The sequence below is a fragment of the Podarcis pityusensis genome (genome assembly GCF_964106645.2).
Source record: "Podarcis pityusensis genome assembly, chromosome: 8".
In the NCBI taxonomy this organism is placed as follows: domain Eukaryota; kingdom Metazoa; phylum Chordata; class Lepidosauria; order Squamata; family Lacertidae; genus Podarcis; species Podarcis pityusensis.
Window position 1 is genome coordinate 5,592,425 of NC_138033.1, and position 20,301 is coordinate 5,612,725.

General features: G+C 47.6%; 1 protein-coding gene and 1 long non-coding RNA gene across 3 annotated transcripts; both read right to left on the reverse strand.

Annotated features, from left to right (window-relative positions):
* Positions 1-2,050: 2,050 nt before the first annotated feature.
* LOC308484138 (E3 SUMO-protein ligase ZBED1-like) lies at positions 2,051-16,152 on the reverse strand. Of its 2 annotated transcripts, none has more exons than XM_081018759.1 (3): positions 16,046-16,152; positions 9,509-9,665; positions 2,051-8,802 (listed from the first exon to the last, which is right to left on the reverse strand). In XM_081018759.1, the coding sequence occupies exons 2-3, from the start codon at positions 9,657-9,659 to the stop codon at positions 6,752-6,754; spliced, it is 2,202 nt and encodes a 733-aa protein (XP_080874885.1). In that variant the 5' UTR covers positions 9,660-9,665; positions 16,046-16,152; the 3' UTR covers positions 2,051-6,751. The 2 variants fall into 2 exon arrangements, with proteins under 2 accessions (XP_080874885.1, XP_080874884.1); XM_081018758.1 differs by lacking the exon at positions 16,046-16,152 and adding an exon at positions 9,810-10,785.
* Positions 16,153-17,959: 1,807 nt separating this feature from the next.
* On the reverse strand, positions 17,960-20,058 carry LOC308484593. The gene is made up of 2 exons (XR_013990022.1): positions 18,742-20,058; positions 17,960-18,387 (listed from the first exon to the last, which is right to left on the reverse strand). It is a non-coding gene; the product is annotated as an uncharacterized lncRNA (long non-coding RNA).
* Between the last annotated feature and the right edge of the window lie 243 nt (positions 20,059-20,301).

A 20,301-nucleotide genomic window follows, 5' to 3' on the forward strand; every position in this document is an offset into this window, starting at 1 on the left:
TCTGTACCTGCAAGGGCAAACTTATTTTTACAGCAGCCAATTCATGGAATAGCAGTTCTGTGCAAAAGAGTCGTTTCGAAAAATAAGCACAATGCCAACCTGTGAAAAGAACCCCTGTGTTGCAAAATGTGACAATCGACAAAAATGTGAACGCAACACGCTGGCTAATAACTATTAGTAAATATATAATTGGTATGATGTCATTCAAAATATACGAATAAGCCACTTCAAAATAATATACAGTGGTGCCCCGCAAGACGAAAAACTCGCTAGACGAAAGGGTTTTGTGTTTTTTGAGTCGTTCCGCAAGACGAATTTCCCTATGGGCTTGCTTCGCAAGACGAAATGTCTTGCGAGTTTGTTTCCTTTTTCTTAAAGCCGCTAAGCCGTTAATAGCCGCTAAGCCACTAATAGCCGTGCTTCGCAAGACAAAAAAACCGCAAGACGAAGAGACTCGCGGAACGGATTAATTTCGTCTTGCGAGGCACCACTGTATCATACAACACATCTCACAAAAATATGCAAGTAATTGCAAGTTGTTATATGTATCAAGAGTCAAACAAAGGTTCAAACAACCAATGAATAGCGAGGAACACCAAACCATCTCTCAAAGGAAGACGTCTCACAAAAGTTTCAAAGGAAGACGTCTCTCCGATGTCTCAAAAGGACAGTGCATCTGGAATAGCTCAACTGTTTCAGAATAAAGTCTTAATCAGCTAGAAATGGAATTGCAAGCAACGAATGACAACAAAACTGAGCAAAACTGAGCAACCTGTATGTAAGATATACAGTGGAACAAAATATATAAAGAGGTACATACCGAATAATTATCAATGAAATATACATACTAGTGAAGATCATACTAGTGGATCAGTGCTCACTGGATAATGTGGCTTATTCGTATATTTTGAATGACGTACCAATTATATATTTACTAACAGTTATTAGCCAGCGTGTTGTGTTTGCATTTTTGTAACCTGTGGAAAAGGGCAGGCCTACATCTTTTGCTTTGGGCTCATGGAAGGAGGAGGTGGTGTAACAGACAGCACCCAGTGAAGTTTCACCACACATGTTCTAAAACAAAAAAAACCCCACCCATGCAATGATCTTCAGTGCATCCTCAGTCAGGTAATGTGCCTTTTTATATTGGATCTTCTTCCCTTATTGGATTAGCTGCAGCTCAGAGAAATCTAAATTTAGTGGTGGGAAAGTGCAGGCTGCCAGGATTGCACTTGAAAGAGGCGGCTGTCGAGTGGACACAACAAAAACAGAAGCGGCTTCAAATCAACATCAAACTCGCATGTGGATGAGCCCTGAAGTTTCCATGGTTTTCAGCTTTCGATGAAAGTGCCTAAGTCCTCTGTAGTAGGGTTACCAGACATCCCCGGTTCCTGGGGACAGTTCCCGCATTTGCATATCTGTCCCTGGACAAATTCTGTCCCTGGAATGTCCCCAAATTTGCAAATCTGTCCCCAGAAAACGTGGCAGTGGCGGCCTAAGCAGCCCGGAGCCAGCCGGTTAGCGCAGTTGGCTCTTGCTGGCTTCAGGAGCTGCTTGCTGCCATGGCGCCCGCCATTTTTCCTGTGCCACAATACACAATACAATATGCATGTGTGCTTGGGCCCAGGGTCTTTTGCCTCACCATCCCCACTAGTACTCAGCTCCGGGGGGGGGGGAAGTGTCCCCGGATTCACTGAAAAAAAATCTGGTAACCATACTCTGTAGCCTAATGTGTCCTTCAAGCCCAGGACAGCTGATGAAACGAAATTATGTATTTCTCCCTGTTATTTGAGCATAACCCAATGCATGTTTTAAAGCTTTTGCCTGAATCCTAGTTCTTCCTTCACTGACCCCATGATTCAGGCCTTATTGCTAGAACCATTTGCCCCACAGCTCGGGCAACTAGCCACCTTGCTTGCCCCTTTGCGGCTAGCCCCTACGGCAGCCGAAATTCGGCTCCCACTTGCTACTACTGGACAGGCTTATCAGTTTGTGTATTTCAGAAGAAAACTTAGCATTTATATAAACTTCATGAATAACAAAACTGAACTATTTTTTAAAGATTTTATTTTGTCCATTGAAAAAAGCTCATCTTTCCAGTTAGACCCAGTGTTACCCTTTTAAAGTACCGCACCTTGAAGCAGGTTATGGCACCATTATTTTGCATAAGCAGCACAGCGATGAAAAATCACAAACACAAACTTGTGTAACTTGGCAGTGGTGTCAGTGGCGGTGGCCGAGATGGATTTCATTATTGGGAATTCTTCAGCTGCTGTTTCTTTTCTCCAGACGGCTTTGTTTTTATTTAAGAGGGCGAAGGCGGTAAGTTTTCGGCCTCACTAGTGAATAGTGCAATCCAGGTTCTTGGAAAGCTACTGGGATTTACAGGACTTGCCCATTTCATTCCGTATCAGAAAGAACTGCAGCTGGATGCAACCAGCAAAAGTGCGCACACAGAGACTGTGGAATGAAATGATGGAGGAAGAAAGTAATTTGAAAGAAAAAAATTGAAAATGGCACTGAAATGCAGAAGACTCCATGGAATATGGTCAGATATGAACTCAAACTGTGGACCCTAAACTGTGTTTTATATCATCGACTTTTTATTTTGTTCTGTGTATATCGCAATGTTCTTTTGTTGCTGTGGCCGAAAGTGTCATCCATTCATTTATGAACTCAAGCTGTCCCTCCGACTCTGAAACATATAAGCTTCAGATCGCAAGGTAGCTATGGATTGTGAGAACCCAATTTAAATCCCAAGAAAGGAATCTCTGACCGGGATGTAGGACTGCACAATCGCCTTGAGGAAATGTTTATAGGTCAGATCCTCACCCAGGTAAGAAAAAACACTGCTAAGAGAGGCCACTTGTTCTCTTGAAAATGCTGGCTGCAAGCCATTTATTTATCCGTTTCTGAAGAAACTTTAAATAACCATGGATGTTACGAGAGAGGATCTACCCCAGATTGGGAATGCCAGGACATGGTCATGCCGTATACAAAACTGGTTGATGATCTTTTGGAAGCCAACAAGGCATCAAGAACCTGCCCCCCCCCAAAAAAAAACACAGGTTGGTTATGGTTTATCCATCCTTCAGTCTGGCTTTTGTCTGGCTTTAAAAAATGCTTTAAAGGGAGAGAGAATGAAAAAGTTAATAATAATAAATTTATTAGGTAAAGGGACCCCTGACCATTAGGTCCAGTTGTGACCGACTCTGGGGTTGCGGCGCTCATCTCGCTTTATTGGCCGAGGGAGGCGGCGTATGTGGCGAACCAGAGCAGCACATGGAAACGCCGTTTACCTTCCCACCGGAGCGGTACCTATTTATCCACTTGCACTTTGATGTGCTTTCGAACTGCTAGGTTGGCAGGAGCAGGAACCGAGCAACGGGAGCTCACTCCGTCACAGGGATTCGAACCGCCGACCTTCTGATCGGCAAGTCCTAGTCTCTGTGGTTTAACCCACAGCACCACCCGCGTCCCATTAATAAATTTATTACCCACCCTTTATAGTCCCAGGGTGGATTGCACCATTAAAAACAAGTTTGCTAAAACAGCTGCAGCGAGATAACCAGACATTGTGCTGTACAGAGCTTTGCATTACGCTATCCTACATACCGACAGACAGTGTTACAAGTTGCTCTGCTTTGGAAGAATTGAAAGTGAAGGAGGAACGACTGGAAGAGTATTTTAAGCCAAGGGATGAAAATCAGATGGTGTAATAAACTGGACACATACCAGATGGGATGTTGGAAAATGGTAGACTGAGTGATGATGAAGAATGTCTTTGCCTCTGAAAGAAGATCATTGGGGAATCTCCAATTCTCCACTCAAGAAAGACCTTAACTGCCAGCAAGGAAGATTTTGGCAAAAGACCTGCCACTTTTGCGGGACAGACTGAAATGGCCACAAAAAGAAACAGGAGCAGCTTACAAGGATGACAAGCAAACCCCTGAAGCCATAAAGATGAACGAAGAAGAGTTACAGAACCTGGAAGAGCTGAAGGAGGAAAAGTCAAAACTTTGCAAGTCAGAAGAGCTTGCTAATGGCTGAGGAAACCTCATTATCAGCTCTTTTATAATGACAATTTCTCTGAAGAGTTGTTGAACCAATGAAAGAGGTTTGGGGGTGGGGGAGATAAGCATTTTTATGACAGGGCTCAAAATTGGAGCCACCTGGGAGCGTTAATTGCACCCTGAAGTTGCACCCCAGCTGTGCAACTCCCTCCCCTTAGGGACACTGAAGGCCTTGACACTTACCGAATTTCACTGCAGCATAAAGACGTTCCTGTTTTTCCAAGCCTCTGGTGGCTACGTCAATAATATCTTCAGCTTCTGTATTTTTGTGTTGATTATAATGGTTTTATTGTTCACGCTCCTACCCTCAGTCACCCTCGATGGGAGATTGCTACTCCAGAACTCGCAAGTACTTCTCACAGGGTCACGTTCATGTATCTGGAGTCGAGTGGCACACTTTCTTTTTAAACCGTTGCTGTTCTTCCTTGACCCTTCCAGCATGCTGCAGAGATTGGGTTACAAACACAGACCCCAGCCAAGGGGTGTGCTAGCCTGTGTGGCTACTTGCAAAACGTAACCTGCGAGCATAGCTCCGAGTCCTGCATCTCACTTAAAATCGGCAAACGCGTTTTTAAAAAGGAATCCGACTCCGCGATATCCACTCTCTCGTGCTGCTGCTAATTGACTCAAAGCGGCTTCGAGGACAAGCAGTTAAACATTTAGTGCAACTAATCAACGACATCAAAGGTTTTCTTCCAAAGGAGAAAGAAAGGCTCAGTCTTCAGTTACGTGCAGCAGGGGTCACTGCAGCAAGACTTCGAAAGTAGCCTTAAAGAGATATACCTACAGTGCTGTCTGCTTTGTCATAAAAGGGCACCACAGTGCAAATTCTTTTCAAGGCATACTTCTTCGTTCTTAACCCTCGCCCATGTCCTTTCCATTCCCTACCCTTGCAACGGTCCAAATTCAGATGCAACTCTGAAGCATCATCTGAAAAACAAAAAATTGCTAGCAGTTCAGCCTATGGGGATCATCCCCCAGGAAAACCTATAGTTTGCTGCTGAATTGGAACAAACAATCGGGCTTTCCATTGGGCAAAATATTCCCGGAATGCAGAGGGTTGGCTCCTTCCAACTCTACAATTCTATGTCATTTGTTCCAAATCAGTGCTGCAGAGTGGATTTTGCAGGAGAAGGCAGTGGGGCAAAGGTAAAACCACTTGAACCCATGCCTAGTAAGCATGAGACAAGCGGAAGTGTGGACGAGCCTTAAGAGGTTCATCTCACCTTCAGATCAAGGTGTCACTTTGTGTGAACATCACAAGGTTTTGACCTGCCCAGAGAGGCAGTATCTGAATGGATTTCCTGGAAGGGCCTACATAACAAATGCACCACTCACTCACAGACTAAGTCGCATGTTCCCCTCTGCAGGTGGAAACATGCGTATTTTGAGCCTCATCACCATCGGCTAGTACAAGGCAAAGGAACTGGGAAAGTCTGTAGGTCAGGATTAGCGCTCACCCTCAAGGTACAGCTATACTGCACAGACGTCTTTGTTCTGGGTGGAAGTGTAGGCTTCCTGCAACCCACTTGGTCCTTGTGTCTTGATGCAGAAGGGTTGCAACAGCGCAGCATTCTTTTGTTTTTAAAAACGGAAGCACCTAGCTTACTCTGAGGGGGAAGAGGTGAGGGTGGTGGCTTTCTGCATTATGTGGGACTAGCACATGGTAAACTGATGTGTAGAAAGAGCCACAACTTTCTCCTAAAGCAGGGTGCGGCTCACCTGCAGACCTCAAAATGTTGAACTCCAGCTCCCATCAAGTCCTAGCCGGCAAGGCCAATGGAAGTTGCATCCCAACAACATCTGGCAGGTGGTAGGGTAGCCACCTCTGTTTTACAGGATTCCTGCACAGGTAAAGGGGTGATGGAGGCTCAAAACACCCATGTCTCCCTCAATGGAAGGGCCTCATAGGAACCTTAAAGGCAAATGAAAATGAAGACACACACACTACAGCATTATAATGCACTAAACTAAGTGAGCCCCACGAGCTCTGGAGCGATTTCTACATTCTCTCCCTATTTACCGTATTTTTTGCTCTATAAGACTCACTTTTTCCCTCCTAAAAAGTAAGGGGAAATGTGTGTGCGTCTTATGGAGTGAATGCAGGCTGCGCAGCTATCCCAGAAGCCAGAACAGCAAGAGGGATTGCTGCTTTCACTGCGCAGCGATCCCTCTTGTTGTTCTGGCTTCTGAGATTCAGAATATTTTTTTTCTTGTTTTCCTCCTCCAAAAACTAGGTGCGTCTTGTGGTCTGGTGTGTCTTATAGAGCGAAAAATACGGTACCTTCTTTTCCAGGATAAGACAGGTAAATGGGTAGGTTTATTATAGACCTCCAGACTAGGACTGGCCTTCCAGAAACACACCTGTATCTTTTGAGATTATTGTTGGATATGGCCCTTGTAAGGTCTGTTTTCTGCTCCGAGTCCAGCACACCCTTTCAAGAAAAAACACTACTGAGTTGTAGGTTGAGATACCACTACAGCGAAGAACAAGGGTGAGTTTAGACAGCAGGCAAACGTTCATCTTTAAATTAAGCAGGCAAGATCAGGCCCTGACCTGTGCCTCCCCTTAAAGTAACCTGAGGGCCAAGGTGCCCCCCTTCCAAGATTTTGCATCCCTCCTCATCTCACAGTGCAGTGGCCACACCGTAATACACTGGTCTCGGCGCACCTGACTTTCAGTACTGGTTGTGAACCGCCTTACTCAGATTCTCGTTGCCATTTCTCATAGATTCTAAAAAATCGAAATTCTGGTGCAAGAAGAGGATTTGGTCCAGGTTCTCGGGAGCAAGCACACCTCTCCGGTGCTCCAGGGCGCTTTCGCTGGCAGCAAAGGCCTGTTCTGGTGGCACAACCGTCGCAGGGATGGCCAGGTATTGCCGGGCTAACCTGGCTACGGAGGGGAAGCGGTGCTCATTGTTCTTCCACCAGTCCAAGGGGTTTGTGCTGCGCTTGCAGAGAGGCTCCACAATGTAGTTCTCCAGCTGCTGATGGATCTCAGGCATACTCTCCGTGGGGTCCTTCCCCAAAAGGATGTCGTACATACTCTGAGACTGCCCGCTCGGGCCTCTCTCCTTATGGGCAGAGATCTGGCAGGCCGTTTCGCCAACCTCTGCTTTGTAGTCGGCGTTCGGCACCCAGAACTGGTTGGACAGCGGGGACTGGTGGTTGAAGAACTGGGAGAGCATGCTCTTTATCTTTTTGTGCAGCTCGCTCCTCAGGCTGGGGCTGAGGAACCTCATTTCCTTGAAACGTGGGTCCAGGAATGAGGCCACCACCGCTGGGCTCTCCAGCAACTTCTCCTCATCCAAGATGCCCCAGCGCTGGGTGAGCTCCGACCTGATGTTGCTCACCACCGTCTTGATGACGCCGCTCGCTTCTTCCGATTGCTGCCCTATGGCTGTGACAATGCCGTGGATGCATGGCATCAAGGAGGAGATGGAGAAGTTCTGCTCCTCCCGCAAGAAGGACGTTGCGATCTTGAGCGTTCTCATGACGGGCACCAGGTCCTGCAAGAGCTTCCACTGGTGGTCGGCCAAGTTCTGGACCACCGTTGTTCCCTTGGGGTGCTCCTCCAAGACGGACATGATAGCCCACTTGAGGTCCAGCAGGCACTCACACATCTCAATGGTGGTTATCCACCGAGTCCCCGTGTCCATCACCAACTTCAGCTTCGTCTTGTTGATGGCTTCCAGCTTGCTGTTGAGCGAGCAGGTGGCCTTCGCATCCTGCTGAAAGTGGCAGACGATGCTGCGCGCCGCGCTCAGGGCCTCTTGCACCTGCTCCACTTCGAGGCCCGCCTTGACGCACAGGTGCAGCAGGTGGGCGGCACAGCACAAGCTGGTCCAGCCGTAGACGCACTTGGGTTGCGAGGAGTTGGCCCCCAAATCCTGCAGGCTGTCGTGCATCACGCAGAAGACAGACTTGTTGGACAGCCCGAAGTCTGTCAGGACCGAGTACAGCCGGTCTCCCAAGTTACTCTCCCCTTTATCCTCGTGCACCTGCTGGGTCTCCAAGATACACCTGGCCCGCCTCCACTCCCCGTCGATGAAGTTAGTCATGATGGTCAAGTAGGTCTGGTTGGGCTGGGACAGCCAGAACTCGGCGCAGATCACAATCGACTGGGCCGTTTGAAGGTAATGTTCTAGGTGTTGCTTGACCACGTTGTACCGGTGCCACAACATGCTAGAGAGCTGCATGGGGGACGGGAGAATAAAGCTAGGTTCTAGATAGCCAATCAGAAGGCCAAAGCCTTTGTCCTTCACCACCGAGAGAGGGTGCAGGTCCCGGAAAATCATTTCCAGCACCAGCTCCAAAATCACGTCCGTCCTGGGTTCCGCGCAGGAGACGGCGTGGTACTGGCTGCTGTTTTCGGGCGTCAGCTGGCGGGCCCTTTTTATCGCCGTCTCCTGGGCCACGTAGTCGGGGTCGGGAACCTGGTCGTCCTTCAGCTGAGAGAGCAGGGTGTCACGGATGCTGTGCTTCCTCACGAGGTGCTCCCTCATGGTCGTGGTGCTGTTGTGGAAGGAGAGCTGCTTCTTGCAGACGTTGCACTCGACGTAAGCATCCCCCAGCTTCGTGTAGTAGTTCCACACCTTGGATTTGCGGCGGTCGACGTAGAGGGAGGCGCTCGTCCCGTCGTGGCCGCCGCCTTTCTCGCGCCTCCGCCTGGTGCACGGACCCAGGTTGGCTGGCATCGCGCAGGTATTGAAGACCATGGATATTTCCTCTGTGGGAATAAGAGGAGAGGTCAGGAACCTTTTGCCCAACACAGGGCTCGAACCCACAACCCTGAGATTAAGAGTCTCATGCTCTACTGACTGAGCTAAAGTAAAGGTAAAGGGACCCCTGACCATTAGGTCCAGTCGTGGCCGACTCTGGGGTTGCGGCACTCATCTCGCTTTATTGACTGAGGGAGCCGGCGTACAGCTTCCGGGTCATGTGGCCAGCAGGACTAAGCTACTTCTGGCGAACCAGAGCAGCGCACGGAAACGCCGTTTACCTTCCCGCTGGAGCGGTACCTATTTATCTACTTGCACTTTGATGTGCTTTTGAACTGCTAGGTTGGCAGGAGCAGGGACCGAGCAACGGGAGCTCACCCCGTTGCAGGGATTCGAACCGCCGACCTTCTGCTCGGCAAGTCCTAGGTTCTGTGGTTTCACCCACAGTGCCACCCGCGTCCCTACTGACTGAGCTATCCCAGCTTTAATATTGTAAATTGTAGCAATGCAATGTTCAGTTTAAGCTGGTAAATGAGGTTAGTAGATTTTTAGCCTGGTTATGCAAATATGGATCTTTTTTTTTGTATTTGTTGCTATAATTTTATTTAAAAGGAGAGAGAGGGTTCTTCATACACAATTTTGTGGCAAAGTGGCATATAAATAAACAGATAAGGCTGATCGCAACGGAGGATGCGAGGAAGGGAACGTCCATACCTTGAACTGTCTGAGGGTAGGATGGCACAAGGATAGGGAGGGCTTGCACTTCTATGATCTCCTCCTTGGGCTGGGCGTCCCCTTCGCTATCCTCTAGCTTGACGCATTTCTGCAAGAATTCGCTGACCCTTTTGGAGCTCACATCTTCCATTTCGGTCTTGTGGGGAATCGAAGAGGAGGGGAGAGAAACAGTGAGAAAAAGCAGTGCAAGAGTGTAGATCCACACACACACACACACACACACACACACACACACACCATCAGCTTCTGCCCCACAAAACGAGCTGCACGGGTAAATTACCTTCACTCTGACACCTCCTTCCATTGAAACCACTTCCTCACAGGAAAGTGGAAAGTGAAGTCTTTGCAAGATCGGGGCCTTCAGGTGAAATAAATAAGGAGTCAAGAGCAAGGCATCAGTTCTAGAAAGGTTCTGCGTGAAATCCAATCTAGATTTTGTAAAAATCTATGAATTGCATGACCTATATATAAGCACAGGGGTGTTGAATAAAATACTGTGGGGACCAAAGGTGGATGAACTGCCCCAGAAGGAGCACGACGTGTCCCCCAGTAAAGGTACTATCCCACCCCTAACACCCCATACATCCAGCCCCTGGTACTTCCAGGTAAGCCTGGAGAAGATCACTGTATGAAGCACAAGAAAGCGGCTGCCCGTCAGTGTCAACTGCACTTAAATGGACTCGATATAAGGCTGCTTCTGATAACACTTCCTATGTTCCTGGGCATCCATGTCGTAACTGAGATCTAAGCAACTCCTCCATCAAGCAGGGTCTTGCTAGAGCAGCTTAGGGAGAAGGGCTTAGGGACAGCAAAGGAGTCCAACACCAGTATGCTTGTCCATGTGATTCCTGCATTCCTGGGGGTTAGACTAATCATGGGTCGGCAAACTAAGGTCTGCGGGCTGGATCAGGCCCAACTGCCTACTGGATCCGGCCCGTGGACGGTCCGAGAATCGCCATGTGGATAGCCAGTGTGTGCGTTCTTTCCCTCTCCCTCACACGGTGGTGGCGCCTCCTCCCTCCCTCCTCCTCGCTTCTCCCTGCCCTGCCTAGAGGAGGAAGAGGGCTGGGCTTTGTTGGTGCCAGCAGCAGCAGCAGCAGCAGCAGCAGCGCTCGAGCGGCTGCCATTTTAAGCAGCCCCTCTCCAGAGCCCTTTCGTGTGCCGCTCATCGTTCCCCCGCCACCGCCAGCCCCTGCCACTCGCAAGACACAGGTAAGCAGCCACCGGGGCTCGTGGTGCTCTTGCACCTCCCCCCCCCAAAAAATATAGTCGGGCCCCCACAAGGTCTGAGGGACAGTGGACCAGCCCCCTGCTGAAAAAGTTTGCTGACCCCTGAACTAGATGATCCATGGGGTGCCTTCCAACTCTACGGTTCTCTAATTCAACTGGACCAGAGACCACATCCTTGTTTGCACTGGAACCACACTGCAACCACAACACACCGGTATTAACTAACACAAAAGCGGAAGCTCCGAGACTCGCCAAAAGCTAGCTTAGAGGAGAGGCTTACTGGCTTCAAATTCTCAACAAATGAAACTGATTTGTAAAAATGTTACATGGGGAAAAAATTACGAGAGAGAGAGACATTGCACACACTTTTGTAAATCAAGAAAATATTTAATAAAAACAAACAAACAAAAAATTATTACAGCAAACCCCATTTGCAAGGATCCAAAGGATGGAACTCCCAGTGCCCTGCAACCAATAATAATAAGAAAAGCTGCCCCAAATTTAAATAATTCAAGTTGTAAATCTTAGCAACTGGTTTTCCAACCATGCCGGTTTTGGGGAAAGAGAACTTGAAGCAGCTGCATGTACTGTTCTCACAAGGAGCAGAGTGACTATAATTTATGGGAGGGGGTGAGAGTCCCTGAAGGTCACCTGCCCCATGACACACTCCTATATAAACTGAAGGTGTTTTACAGTAACATTCACTAGATGTTAGTGGTGCAGGAAATCATATAAATGCCATATGCCCTCTATTTCTTTTTACTTTCCTTGCAAGCATCTTTCAGCAGCTTATGACTCAGCTGAACAGCATGTTGTCCTGAGGTGCTCAGCTGGTTTTAAGGGAAGCATAGTTCCTATGTCCTTCAAATGTCCCAGATTTTATTGCTCCACTTTCCTTCGGACCACATCAGCGAGGCCAAGGGGATTCTGTTATCTGGGCAGCCCAGGACCTACACACACACTGCCCAGGCTTGAGCCCTGGGGAGGTCACTGCGGTGCTGCTAAAACAGTGGTTTGACTTTACCCCCAGAGGTGAACTCCATTAATAATAATAATAATAATAAATTTTATTTATACCCCGCCCTCCCTGGCCAGAGCCGGGCTCAGGGCAGCTAACACCAGTAAAATTACAAAAAATAAAAAATAAACCAATTTAAAATACAGGTTAAAATATAATTTAAAATGCAGCCTCATTTTAATAGCAACCCATAGATCAAAACCATAAGGGGAGGGAAAACATAAGGGTCAGCCTGAGTCCAAACCAAAGGCCAGGTGGAACAGCTCTGTCTTGCAGGCCCTGCGAAAAGATGTCAAGTCCCGCAGGGCCCTGGTTTCTTGTGGCAGAGCGTTCCACCAAGTCAGGGCCATTACTGAAAAGGCCCTGGCCCTAGCTGAGACCAATCTAACCACCCTGTGTCTTGGGACCTCCAAAGTGTTGTCATTTGGGGACCTTAAGGTCCTCCGCGGGGCATACCATGAGAGGCGGTCCCGTAGGTACGTGGGCCCATTGTCTCTTGAGGCAGATGGATGTCAACAACAGTGCTTGAATCCCAAAGTACCATTTAGTGAAGGGATGCATTCACTTAGGGGGTTAGTACCTTCGATGCCGCCCACCCAGGGAGGTGTAGCATGGGGGAGCTGGCGGGGGTCACGACCCTGGGCACACAATTTTGAGGGGGCACAAACCATGCCCCCCCAGCAAGTGCTGGTGTCTGCGGGAATCCTTGTCCTGTAAAGGTTCCATCTCTGGCTCCCTGTTCTTCCCTGTCTGCCTTTGGGGGTCCCGGGCCCCAGTGGCGTAGCGTGGGTTGTCAGCACCCGGGGCAAGGCAAGTAATTTGCGCCCCCTAACCTGTGGATTTTAGTAGGGGCAGAGAGCTGCGAGTGCGAGCGCCCCCCCCATGCTACGCCACTGCCGGGCCCTAAAGCCCAGCCTGGCCTTGCTGCTGTGTCCCCAGCCTCCTCGCTGAATGGCCACCTGGCTGGTAGTGGGATTTGAAGAGCAGCCTTGCTCGGCTCTGGTGGGTGGTCACTTCGGCAGCATCAGAGGTGAGGACTGTGGTGGTGCTGCGGGCTCCGTTCATCCTCTGTACCCTGCCCGGCGTGTGTGCCCCGGGCACCAGCAAACCACGCTATGCCACTGCCCTGAGCCAGTCTCTGTGTAAGGAAGCACCATCATCAAACACCCACATCATGCACTTAAAACAACTCTTATGCCACTTTAACAGTCCTGGCTCCTCCTCTCCCCGCCAAGTATCCTTTGTTAAGGGTTCTGGGAGTTGTAGTTGAGCGGTCAAACAACTCTTAGCACGGTTAACAAACCAAGGTTCCCAGGATTCTCTGGAGGAAGAGACTATCCAGATTGTTCAATTGGTACAAGAGCACACTGAAAATATATGGTGTGGATGTGACCAAAGATAATTACGTTTGCATTGTTTTGTTTTTGCATGGTGCACAGCAGAAGAACCGTTCTCCAGGACCCTTGCTATTGCGGAGGGAGGTCAGAGTGCACGCCTTTGCCTCTTCAAATGGATTAGAAACCAACTCATTTTGGGGGATGAGGGCAGAATGGCAAATGAATTAAGGATGTGCTCTCAGACACACTTAGCTAGGCTGTAAGCCTGACTGAACACCCTGGGCTTTTGAAGAAAAACGAAAAGGAGGGTTGCTCTGTGTACAGCTAAAGCCTCTCCTGGTATGTCACACGGAGGACCTTAAGGTCCAAAAATGACAACATTTTGGAGGTCCTAATCTAAGGTGGTGAGATTGGTCTCAACTAGGGCCAGGGCCTTTTCAGTACTGGCCCCGACTTGGTGGAACGCTCTGTCACAAGAGACCAGGGCCCTGCGGGACTTGACATCTTTCTGCAGGGCCTGCAAGACGGAGCTGTTCCGCCTGGCCTTTGTCTAAGGCACAGTCTGACTCTTATGCTGCCCTCCCCTTATGGTCTTGATCTATCGGCTGCTTTTAAAATGAGGCTGCATTCTAAATTGTATTTTATTTTTTGTATTTTAAATTGGTGTCCCCCCCCCATTATGTTTTTATTGTAATTTTACTGGTGTTAGCCGCCCTGAGCCCGGCTCTGGCCGGGGTGGGCGGGGTATAAATAAAATTTATTATTATTTTTATTATTATTATTAACAACTGTAGACCTCTTCCCTGCCCATGAGATTCCATGCCGTGTCTGTCTCATGCAATGTAAGCTCCTATTTTGACCCCGGCTGAGCTGCTGCGCTTCACTAACTGAAAAGGAAGGTCATTTCCACAATATATGCACAGAACAGCAGATCCGGAGGCCCTATGGGAGACCAGACGCAAACACAGAGATTCGGCACATGTCCAAGGCTCCCTGTTTACCAGAAAGAATTCTGGCTCAACTCGATGGACACTACAGCTGCCCCCAACATTGCAATGAGTCTGCGCTGGCCAGAGGCTGTGCCTGTGCCTTGCTGCACCTGCAGGGTTTTAGAACTGCGGAGCTGGAAGGGACACCGAGGGTCATCCAGTCCAACCCGCTGCAAGCAGGAATATGCAGCTGTTCCATACCGGAATCGAACCTGCAACCTTGGCGTTAATAGCACTATGCTCTAACCAACTGAGCTATCATCCTGCAGGATGAAGCTGGTATCCATTTTACCTGGCCGACTCATCTGGTTGCTTCTGAGTAACAAGATCTTCCTATTACAGGGGTACCTCGGGTTAAGTACTTAATTCGTTCCGGAGGTCCGTTCTTAACCTGAAACTGTTCTTAACCTGAAGCACCATTTTAGCTAATGGGGCCTCCTGCTGCTGCCGCGCCGCCGGAGCACGATTTCTGTTCTCATCCTGAAGCAAAGTTCTTAACCTGAAGCACTATTTCTGGGTTAGTGGAGTCTGTAACCTGAAGCGTATGTAACCTGAAGCGTATGTAACCTGAAGCGTATGTAACCCGAGGTACCACTGTACTAAACAAGGTCTGCCAATGAAGCACCGATGTTCTTGCAGATAACCTGAAAGGCATTGAGTTCTTGGATTAACCAATTAATACATGTTCATATTGCAAGGCGTTTGTTTAGAATCCTGGAACGAAGGAGACTCTTGCCACCCCCTTGGTGCAGAAGAAGATAATTCTGCCTATACCCACTTTTCATGAAATCGAGCCTTCTGCCAATGCTTTATCTTTGCAACTTTAACCAGCTGAGAGAACAGGAACTAGCAGTATTTTGGGGTGCTTGTTTTGAAAGCCAGGCAGTATTCCTGATTAAACACACCAGCTTTTAAATCCAGGTGAAGCTGGGGGGGGGGGGTGTGCATTCCTCCTTTTGCAAAATCAGCAGCTCCATCCCTCCTTTTGCAAAATCAGCAGCGCCAAACACCCTTTTGCAACAAGGAGGCGGTGTGGCTTGAAATATTGATTTTTATTTGTCTCAGTGCTCCACATTCCCTGTTCTCATTAAAAAACAACACATACTGAAAGGCTGTTTCACACCGTTAGTGACATTTATAATTAAGCTGACATAGCCGCTTTCCCCCTTTAAATGAATTGGAAGATTTAACCCATTAAACCACACAGCTTAAAGCTTGCATCCTTAGATTTAATATTTAATAGGTCTGCATGTAGCATAACAGGCAAGTCCCACCATCTACCTTAGACGCACCAAGGACAGGAGCTCCCCCGCCCCAATTTAAATCCATCCATAGGCACATCGGAGCCCCCAAGGCAGCCACACGGGAAGAAAATACGTAAATACACACAAATGTTGTGGCTTAAAACGCGTGAGCCCACCCACGATTCATTCATTCCGTTCCTTGATTTCTACACAACTGCATCAAATATTTCAATCTGCAAAATTTTCCAAGCAGACATCTAGGAGACCAAGCGCGCGCACACGCGCGTAAAATACTGTTAACACGCTTAACGTGGGTGGGAAGCGAAGAGGCGCAGTGCCGTGCTACTCCTGGAAATAAAATGCTTTTCCAGCTCCGTCTGTGTTGCAACCCAGCCAGCCAGCCACCCAGACAGACACCCATTGCGAAGGAGAACCGATGGGGCCGGGAAGGGCGCGTTCCTCTTTTTGCAGGTGGATTTCTCCCCTTCAGAACCGCTTCCTCCCTTCCCTTTAAAACCCCACATTAAAGAGCCAAGCGCGTCTGCTTTGAGCGCACAGGTGGAAGGAAAGTTTCCTAGAAGCTGAAGGCAGAAAGGAAGGGAGGCAAAGAGCGAGGAGGCACACAATGAATTTCCACTCCCCTCCGCCTGCATGCGCGCGTGGGTGTACAGATGTCTGGAGATGCGCACTGTACTTACCCCTTTGTTACCATGAGCATAGCGCAGCTTCTTCGGCTCTTTGCAGCCTCACCGCTCCTGGTGCAGCAAAATGGGATTACAGCCTAACCTTTCATCTGGAAGCGATTCCTTTAGGGCTCCTCTGAAAAGTTCACAGCGGGGCGAAAAGCGTCCCTAGTCGGGGCAACCTTTCCCCCCAAAGGCAAAAGGGCGCACCACCGCCAACGCGTTTCAAAATGTTGCATTTTTTTAGGAAGTCTGCAATGGGGGGCGGGGGGAGGAAGCCACATGGCAAATTTATTTAGGGAGCTGGACAGAAGCACCTGATTGCACCTGTTTTGTTATTATTAATAGAGTACCTAACATTTGCTCTGCACTGCAGAGAGGCTAAAGGACAATGCAGCCACTGTCTGCAACCTCACTAAAGGAATCAGGGATGGGGAGGGAAGAGGAAAGCAAGCAAAACTTCAGGTGTTGATTCTTTAAGTTGTAAAAACTCAGCACTATTGTTGGGGAAAGTTAAAAGGAGTTCCTAGATGGAAGGTATCTCTCACAGAAAGCCAAAAGGATGCAGGCTCCAAGTGAAAAAATAGACCTTTATCAGAATACAAATGCACATAGGGGCAGCCTCAAAAGTTAGCATTGTGGTGAACCATATCCAATGCAATGCTTTGTATCCATTCCAAGATTACACATGTGATTTCTATTGATCACTCAAAGCATCACAGCAATCTTAGTTGTTGCAACCCAAACTATACCAATCAAAATCATTTAGCTCAGCCCTCGTAGTATCATGTGATTACATATACAGTACTCATTTTTCAGTATCTTCCTTTCTTAAGGCTTTGACTAATTTACCTATTCATTAAATGTCTCTCAACACCCTCTTTCATCCATCTACAAAACAATTCAAGATTAAGCAAAATTGCCACGCTTAGCCAATTCTCTTTTCATGTATACAGTGGTCACCGTGGACTCTTGACAGTTCATTCTCTTGCTATATACAATACCTAAAACTCATTTTGTACTATAAAAGGTAGGCCAGCACAGGCCTTTTCACCTCAGAGGAAAATGGAATCATTGAAATGATGCAGTTTTTATGAAATTGCTATTTTTGCCATCAGTATCAACTCACCTGCGCCTCTTGCTAAGTACACAGTGCACACAAACCTGCAGCCCTTACAGTCTTCTGATTGATGGGATGAGAACCCAGGGGAAACTAGAAATGATGCATTTTGGTGGGGGCAGGCTGCTATATATAGCTGCTCCTTTTCTGGCCAACGGATGGGGCTGGAATACTGGAACCATCAAGGATATGCCATCTCACCTGCCTTGCCTCACCTCCCTGCCTCGGGCCGTAAAGGTAAAGGTAAAGGGACCCCTGACCATTAGGTCCAGTCGTGACTGACTCTGGGGTTGTGGCGCTCATCTCGCTTTATTGGCCGAGGGAGCCGGCGTACAGCTTCTGGGTCATGTGGCCAGCATGACTAAGCCGCTTCTGGTGAACCAGAGCAGCATACGGAAACGCCGTTTACCCTCCCACTGGAGCGGTACCTATTTATCTACTTGCACTTTGCTGTGCTTTCGAACTGCTAGGTTGGCAGGAGCAGGGACCGAGCAACTGGAACTCACCCCGTCGCAGGGATTCGAACCACTGACCTTCTGATCAGCAAGTCCTAGGCCCTGTGGTTTAACCCACAGCGCCACCCGCGTCCCTTGCCTGGGGCCTTATTAGGTGCTTAATTAGATGCTTAATTATTATTGGGTTTCTTTCTCTCTTTAAAAAAAAGCCAATGTTTGTTGATTTATTATTATTTATTAAATTTCTATACCATCCCTTCATCCAAGGATCATGGGGTGGTTTTATACTGTAAACACAAAAATACATACCATAGTAACAAACAAAAAACATTAATACCCCCACACAGTATTATCATTATTTTAATTATGTTGAGTATCATAAACATATGTACAAACACATAACAATACAGACAATAAGGGAACTATACGGGGAACACATTCAGTATGTGTATATATAAATAAACAAATTACAGAGATGCAGATGCATATACAGTGGTACCTTGGGTTACATACACTTCAGGTTACAGACTCCGCTAACCCAGAAATAGTATCTTGGTTTAAGAACTTTGCTTCAGGATGAGAACAGAAATCGTGCGGTGGCAGTGGGAGGCCCCATTAGCTAAAGTGGTGCTTCAGGTTAAGAACAGTTTCAGGTTAAGAACGGACCTCCAGAACGAATTAAGTACGTAACCAGAGGTACCACTGTAAAAGTCTGTAAATATCAGTGGTTCTTTGTAACACACGTTTTTCATTCCAAGTTGCGAGCTGCCTTGGATTCTACACTGGGAGAAAGGAAGGGTATAAAATACCGTATTTTTTGCTCTATAAGACTCACTTTTTCCCTCCTAAAAAGTAAGGGGAAATGTGTGTGCCTCTTATGGAGCGAATGCAGGCTGCGCAGCTATCCCAGAAGCCAGAACAGCAAGAGGGATCGCTGCTTTCACTGTACAGCCATCCCTCTTGTTGTTCTGGCTTCTGAGATTCAGAATTTTTTTTTTCTTGTTTTCCTCCTCCAAAAACTAGGTGCGTCTTATGGTCTGGTGCGTCTTATAGAGCGAAAAATATGGTAAATAAATAAATTCACAAAGGTGAAGGTAAAACCAGTGCAGTGAGAATTGATTATTTCACTTCTATACCTGTTAAGAGTATTAAAAGTATCTTTCAGCAGCGTGCAACAAACTGAAGCAAGAACAGGCAATCAAAAGGTCACAGAAACGCAGAGTTACATATAAAAACATTACATTAGTACAAATTACCAATATATAAAAAAATTAATAGCAATGCCCTGCAGTGATGGAATGCTGACTGTTGGGAGAAGGCGAGACGAAATGGAGAATATGGAGCAGTTGGTTGTTTTATGCTCTGCCCGTGACATCATTTTGCATCCACTCCCATGTCTGCAACATACTGTTGTGTGGGCACGCAGAGCAGCTGTTAATCTTTTCAGTTTTTTCTCTAGATTCCCTGGTCACAAATGATATCCTGCCCAGGCACTGGCTTCCTCTGGCAAGGTTTCCCTGACCTCTGCTTTCTGTTTTCATGCAGTTATGGCGCTAACAAGGCGCTGGCTGTTCTAGGGCAAGAGTGGCAGTCTGTGTGAATTAAAGGGTACATGGTTAGGCTCCAAATGCAACCCCACATTCTGACCTCCTTTCCAAAGGATGCTTGTTGAGTTGAAGCATTAACAATGCAATCCTGAACCAGTCCTGCTGAATTCAGTATCTAAGCATTTAAAGTATTTCCATCTACATGTAAGATGGAAGGTTTTCTCTCTCCTCAGGGCCCTTTAGAGGTCTCCATGGGTCACAGCAGCAGGGAACAAAATTCTCTTATTTCATGACTAAATAAGAGGTTGGAGGGGGAGAGGAAAGGCATAAAAAAGTGAAAAAATGCATATTTTAATTTATATGTGTTGTGCAAACTTCGAAATAGTTACTGTAAATTAAATGCATCCGTTCTCTTCCCCTGAGAAATCAGCATTTTAATATCCTTTCCGCATACTGCTTTAAGAATTCTAAGGTCTCGAACACAGATTAAATATTTTTACATCAATTCTGAGGGTGGGGATTTTTCCAGTATCGGGTCCAATCTTTTCTTGGTAGTAACTTATAGATTCCTTATGCAAAATATTTTAAATATTCGGGACAGCTTCTATTATTATTAGCAGAAGTAGTAGTATTAAATGCATAATTATTTAGGCTGTTTGCAGAACCAAAACAAACAGCATTCTATATATACAAATCCCCGCTCCGCTAGTTTTCTATTTCACTAAGAATTATCTTTTTTTAAAAAAAGGAGTCATTTTTTTAAAAAACCAAACCCGTCAATAAATCTATACCCCCCCTTCCTCTGAAGTGGTACAGCCGAGCCAACCTCAACACCCCCCTCCTCCTCTCCACTCAGTGGACTCTACCACCTCCGTTCTAATCGCCTGTAACGCGACGAACAACCTTGCGGCTGCTTTCGTCACATGACTCCGAGTGAGTCAGCACAGCCTGGGCCACGTGAGCAAGCGGGGGCGGGGGGAGAGTGCGCGGTGGTGCGAGCCAGCGGCTGCGACGTGCGCAGGCGCGTTTGCAGGCGTAGCCTCGGCTTCCAACAACAACAACAACATTAGCTCACCGGGTCACGTGGCGGCGGAGGAAGGGAGGCGGGGCGACGCCGGCGGTTGGGCCGTGCGCGGTGACGTAGGCGCG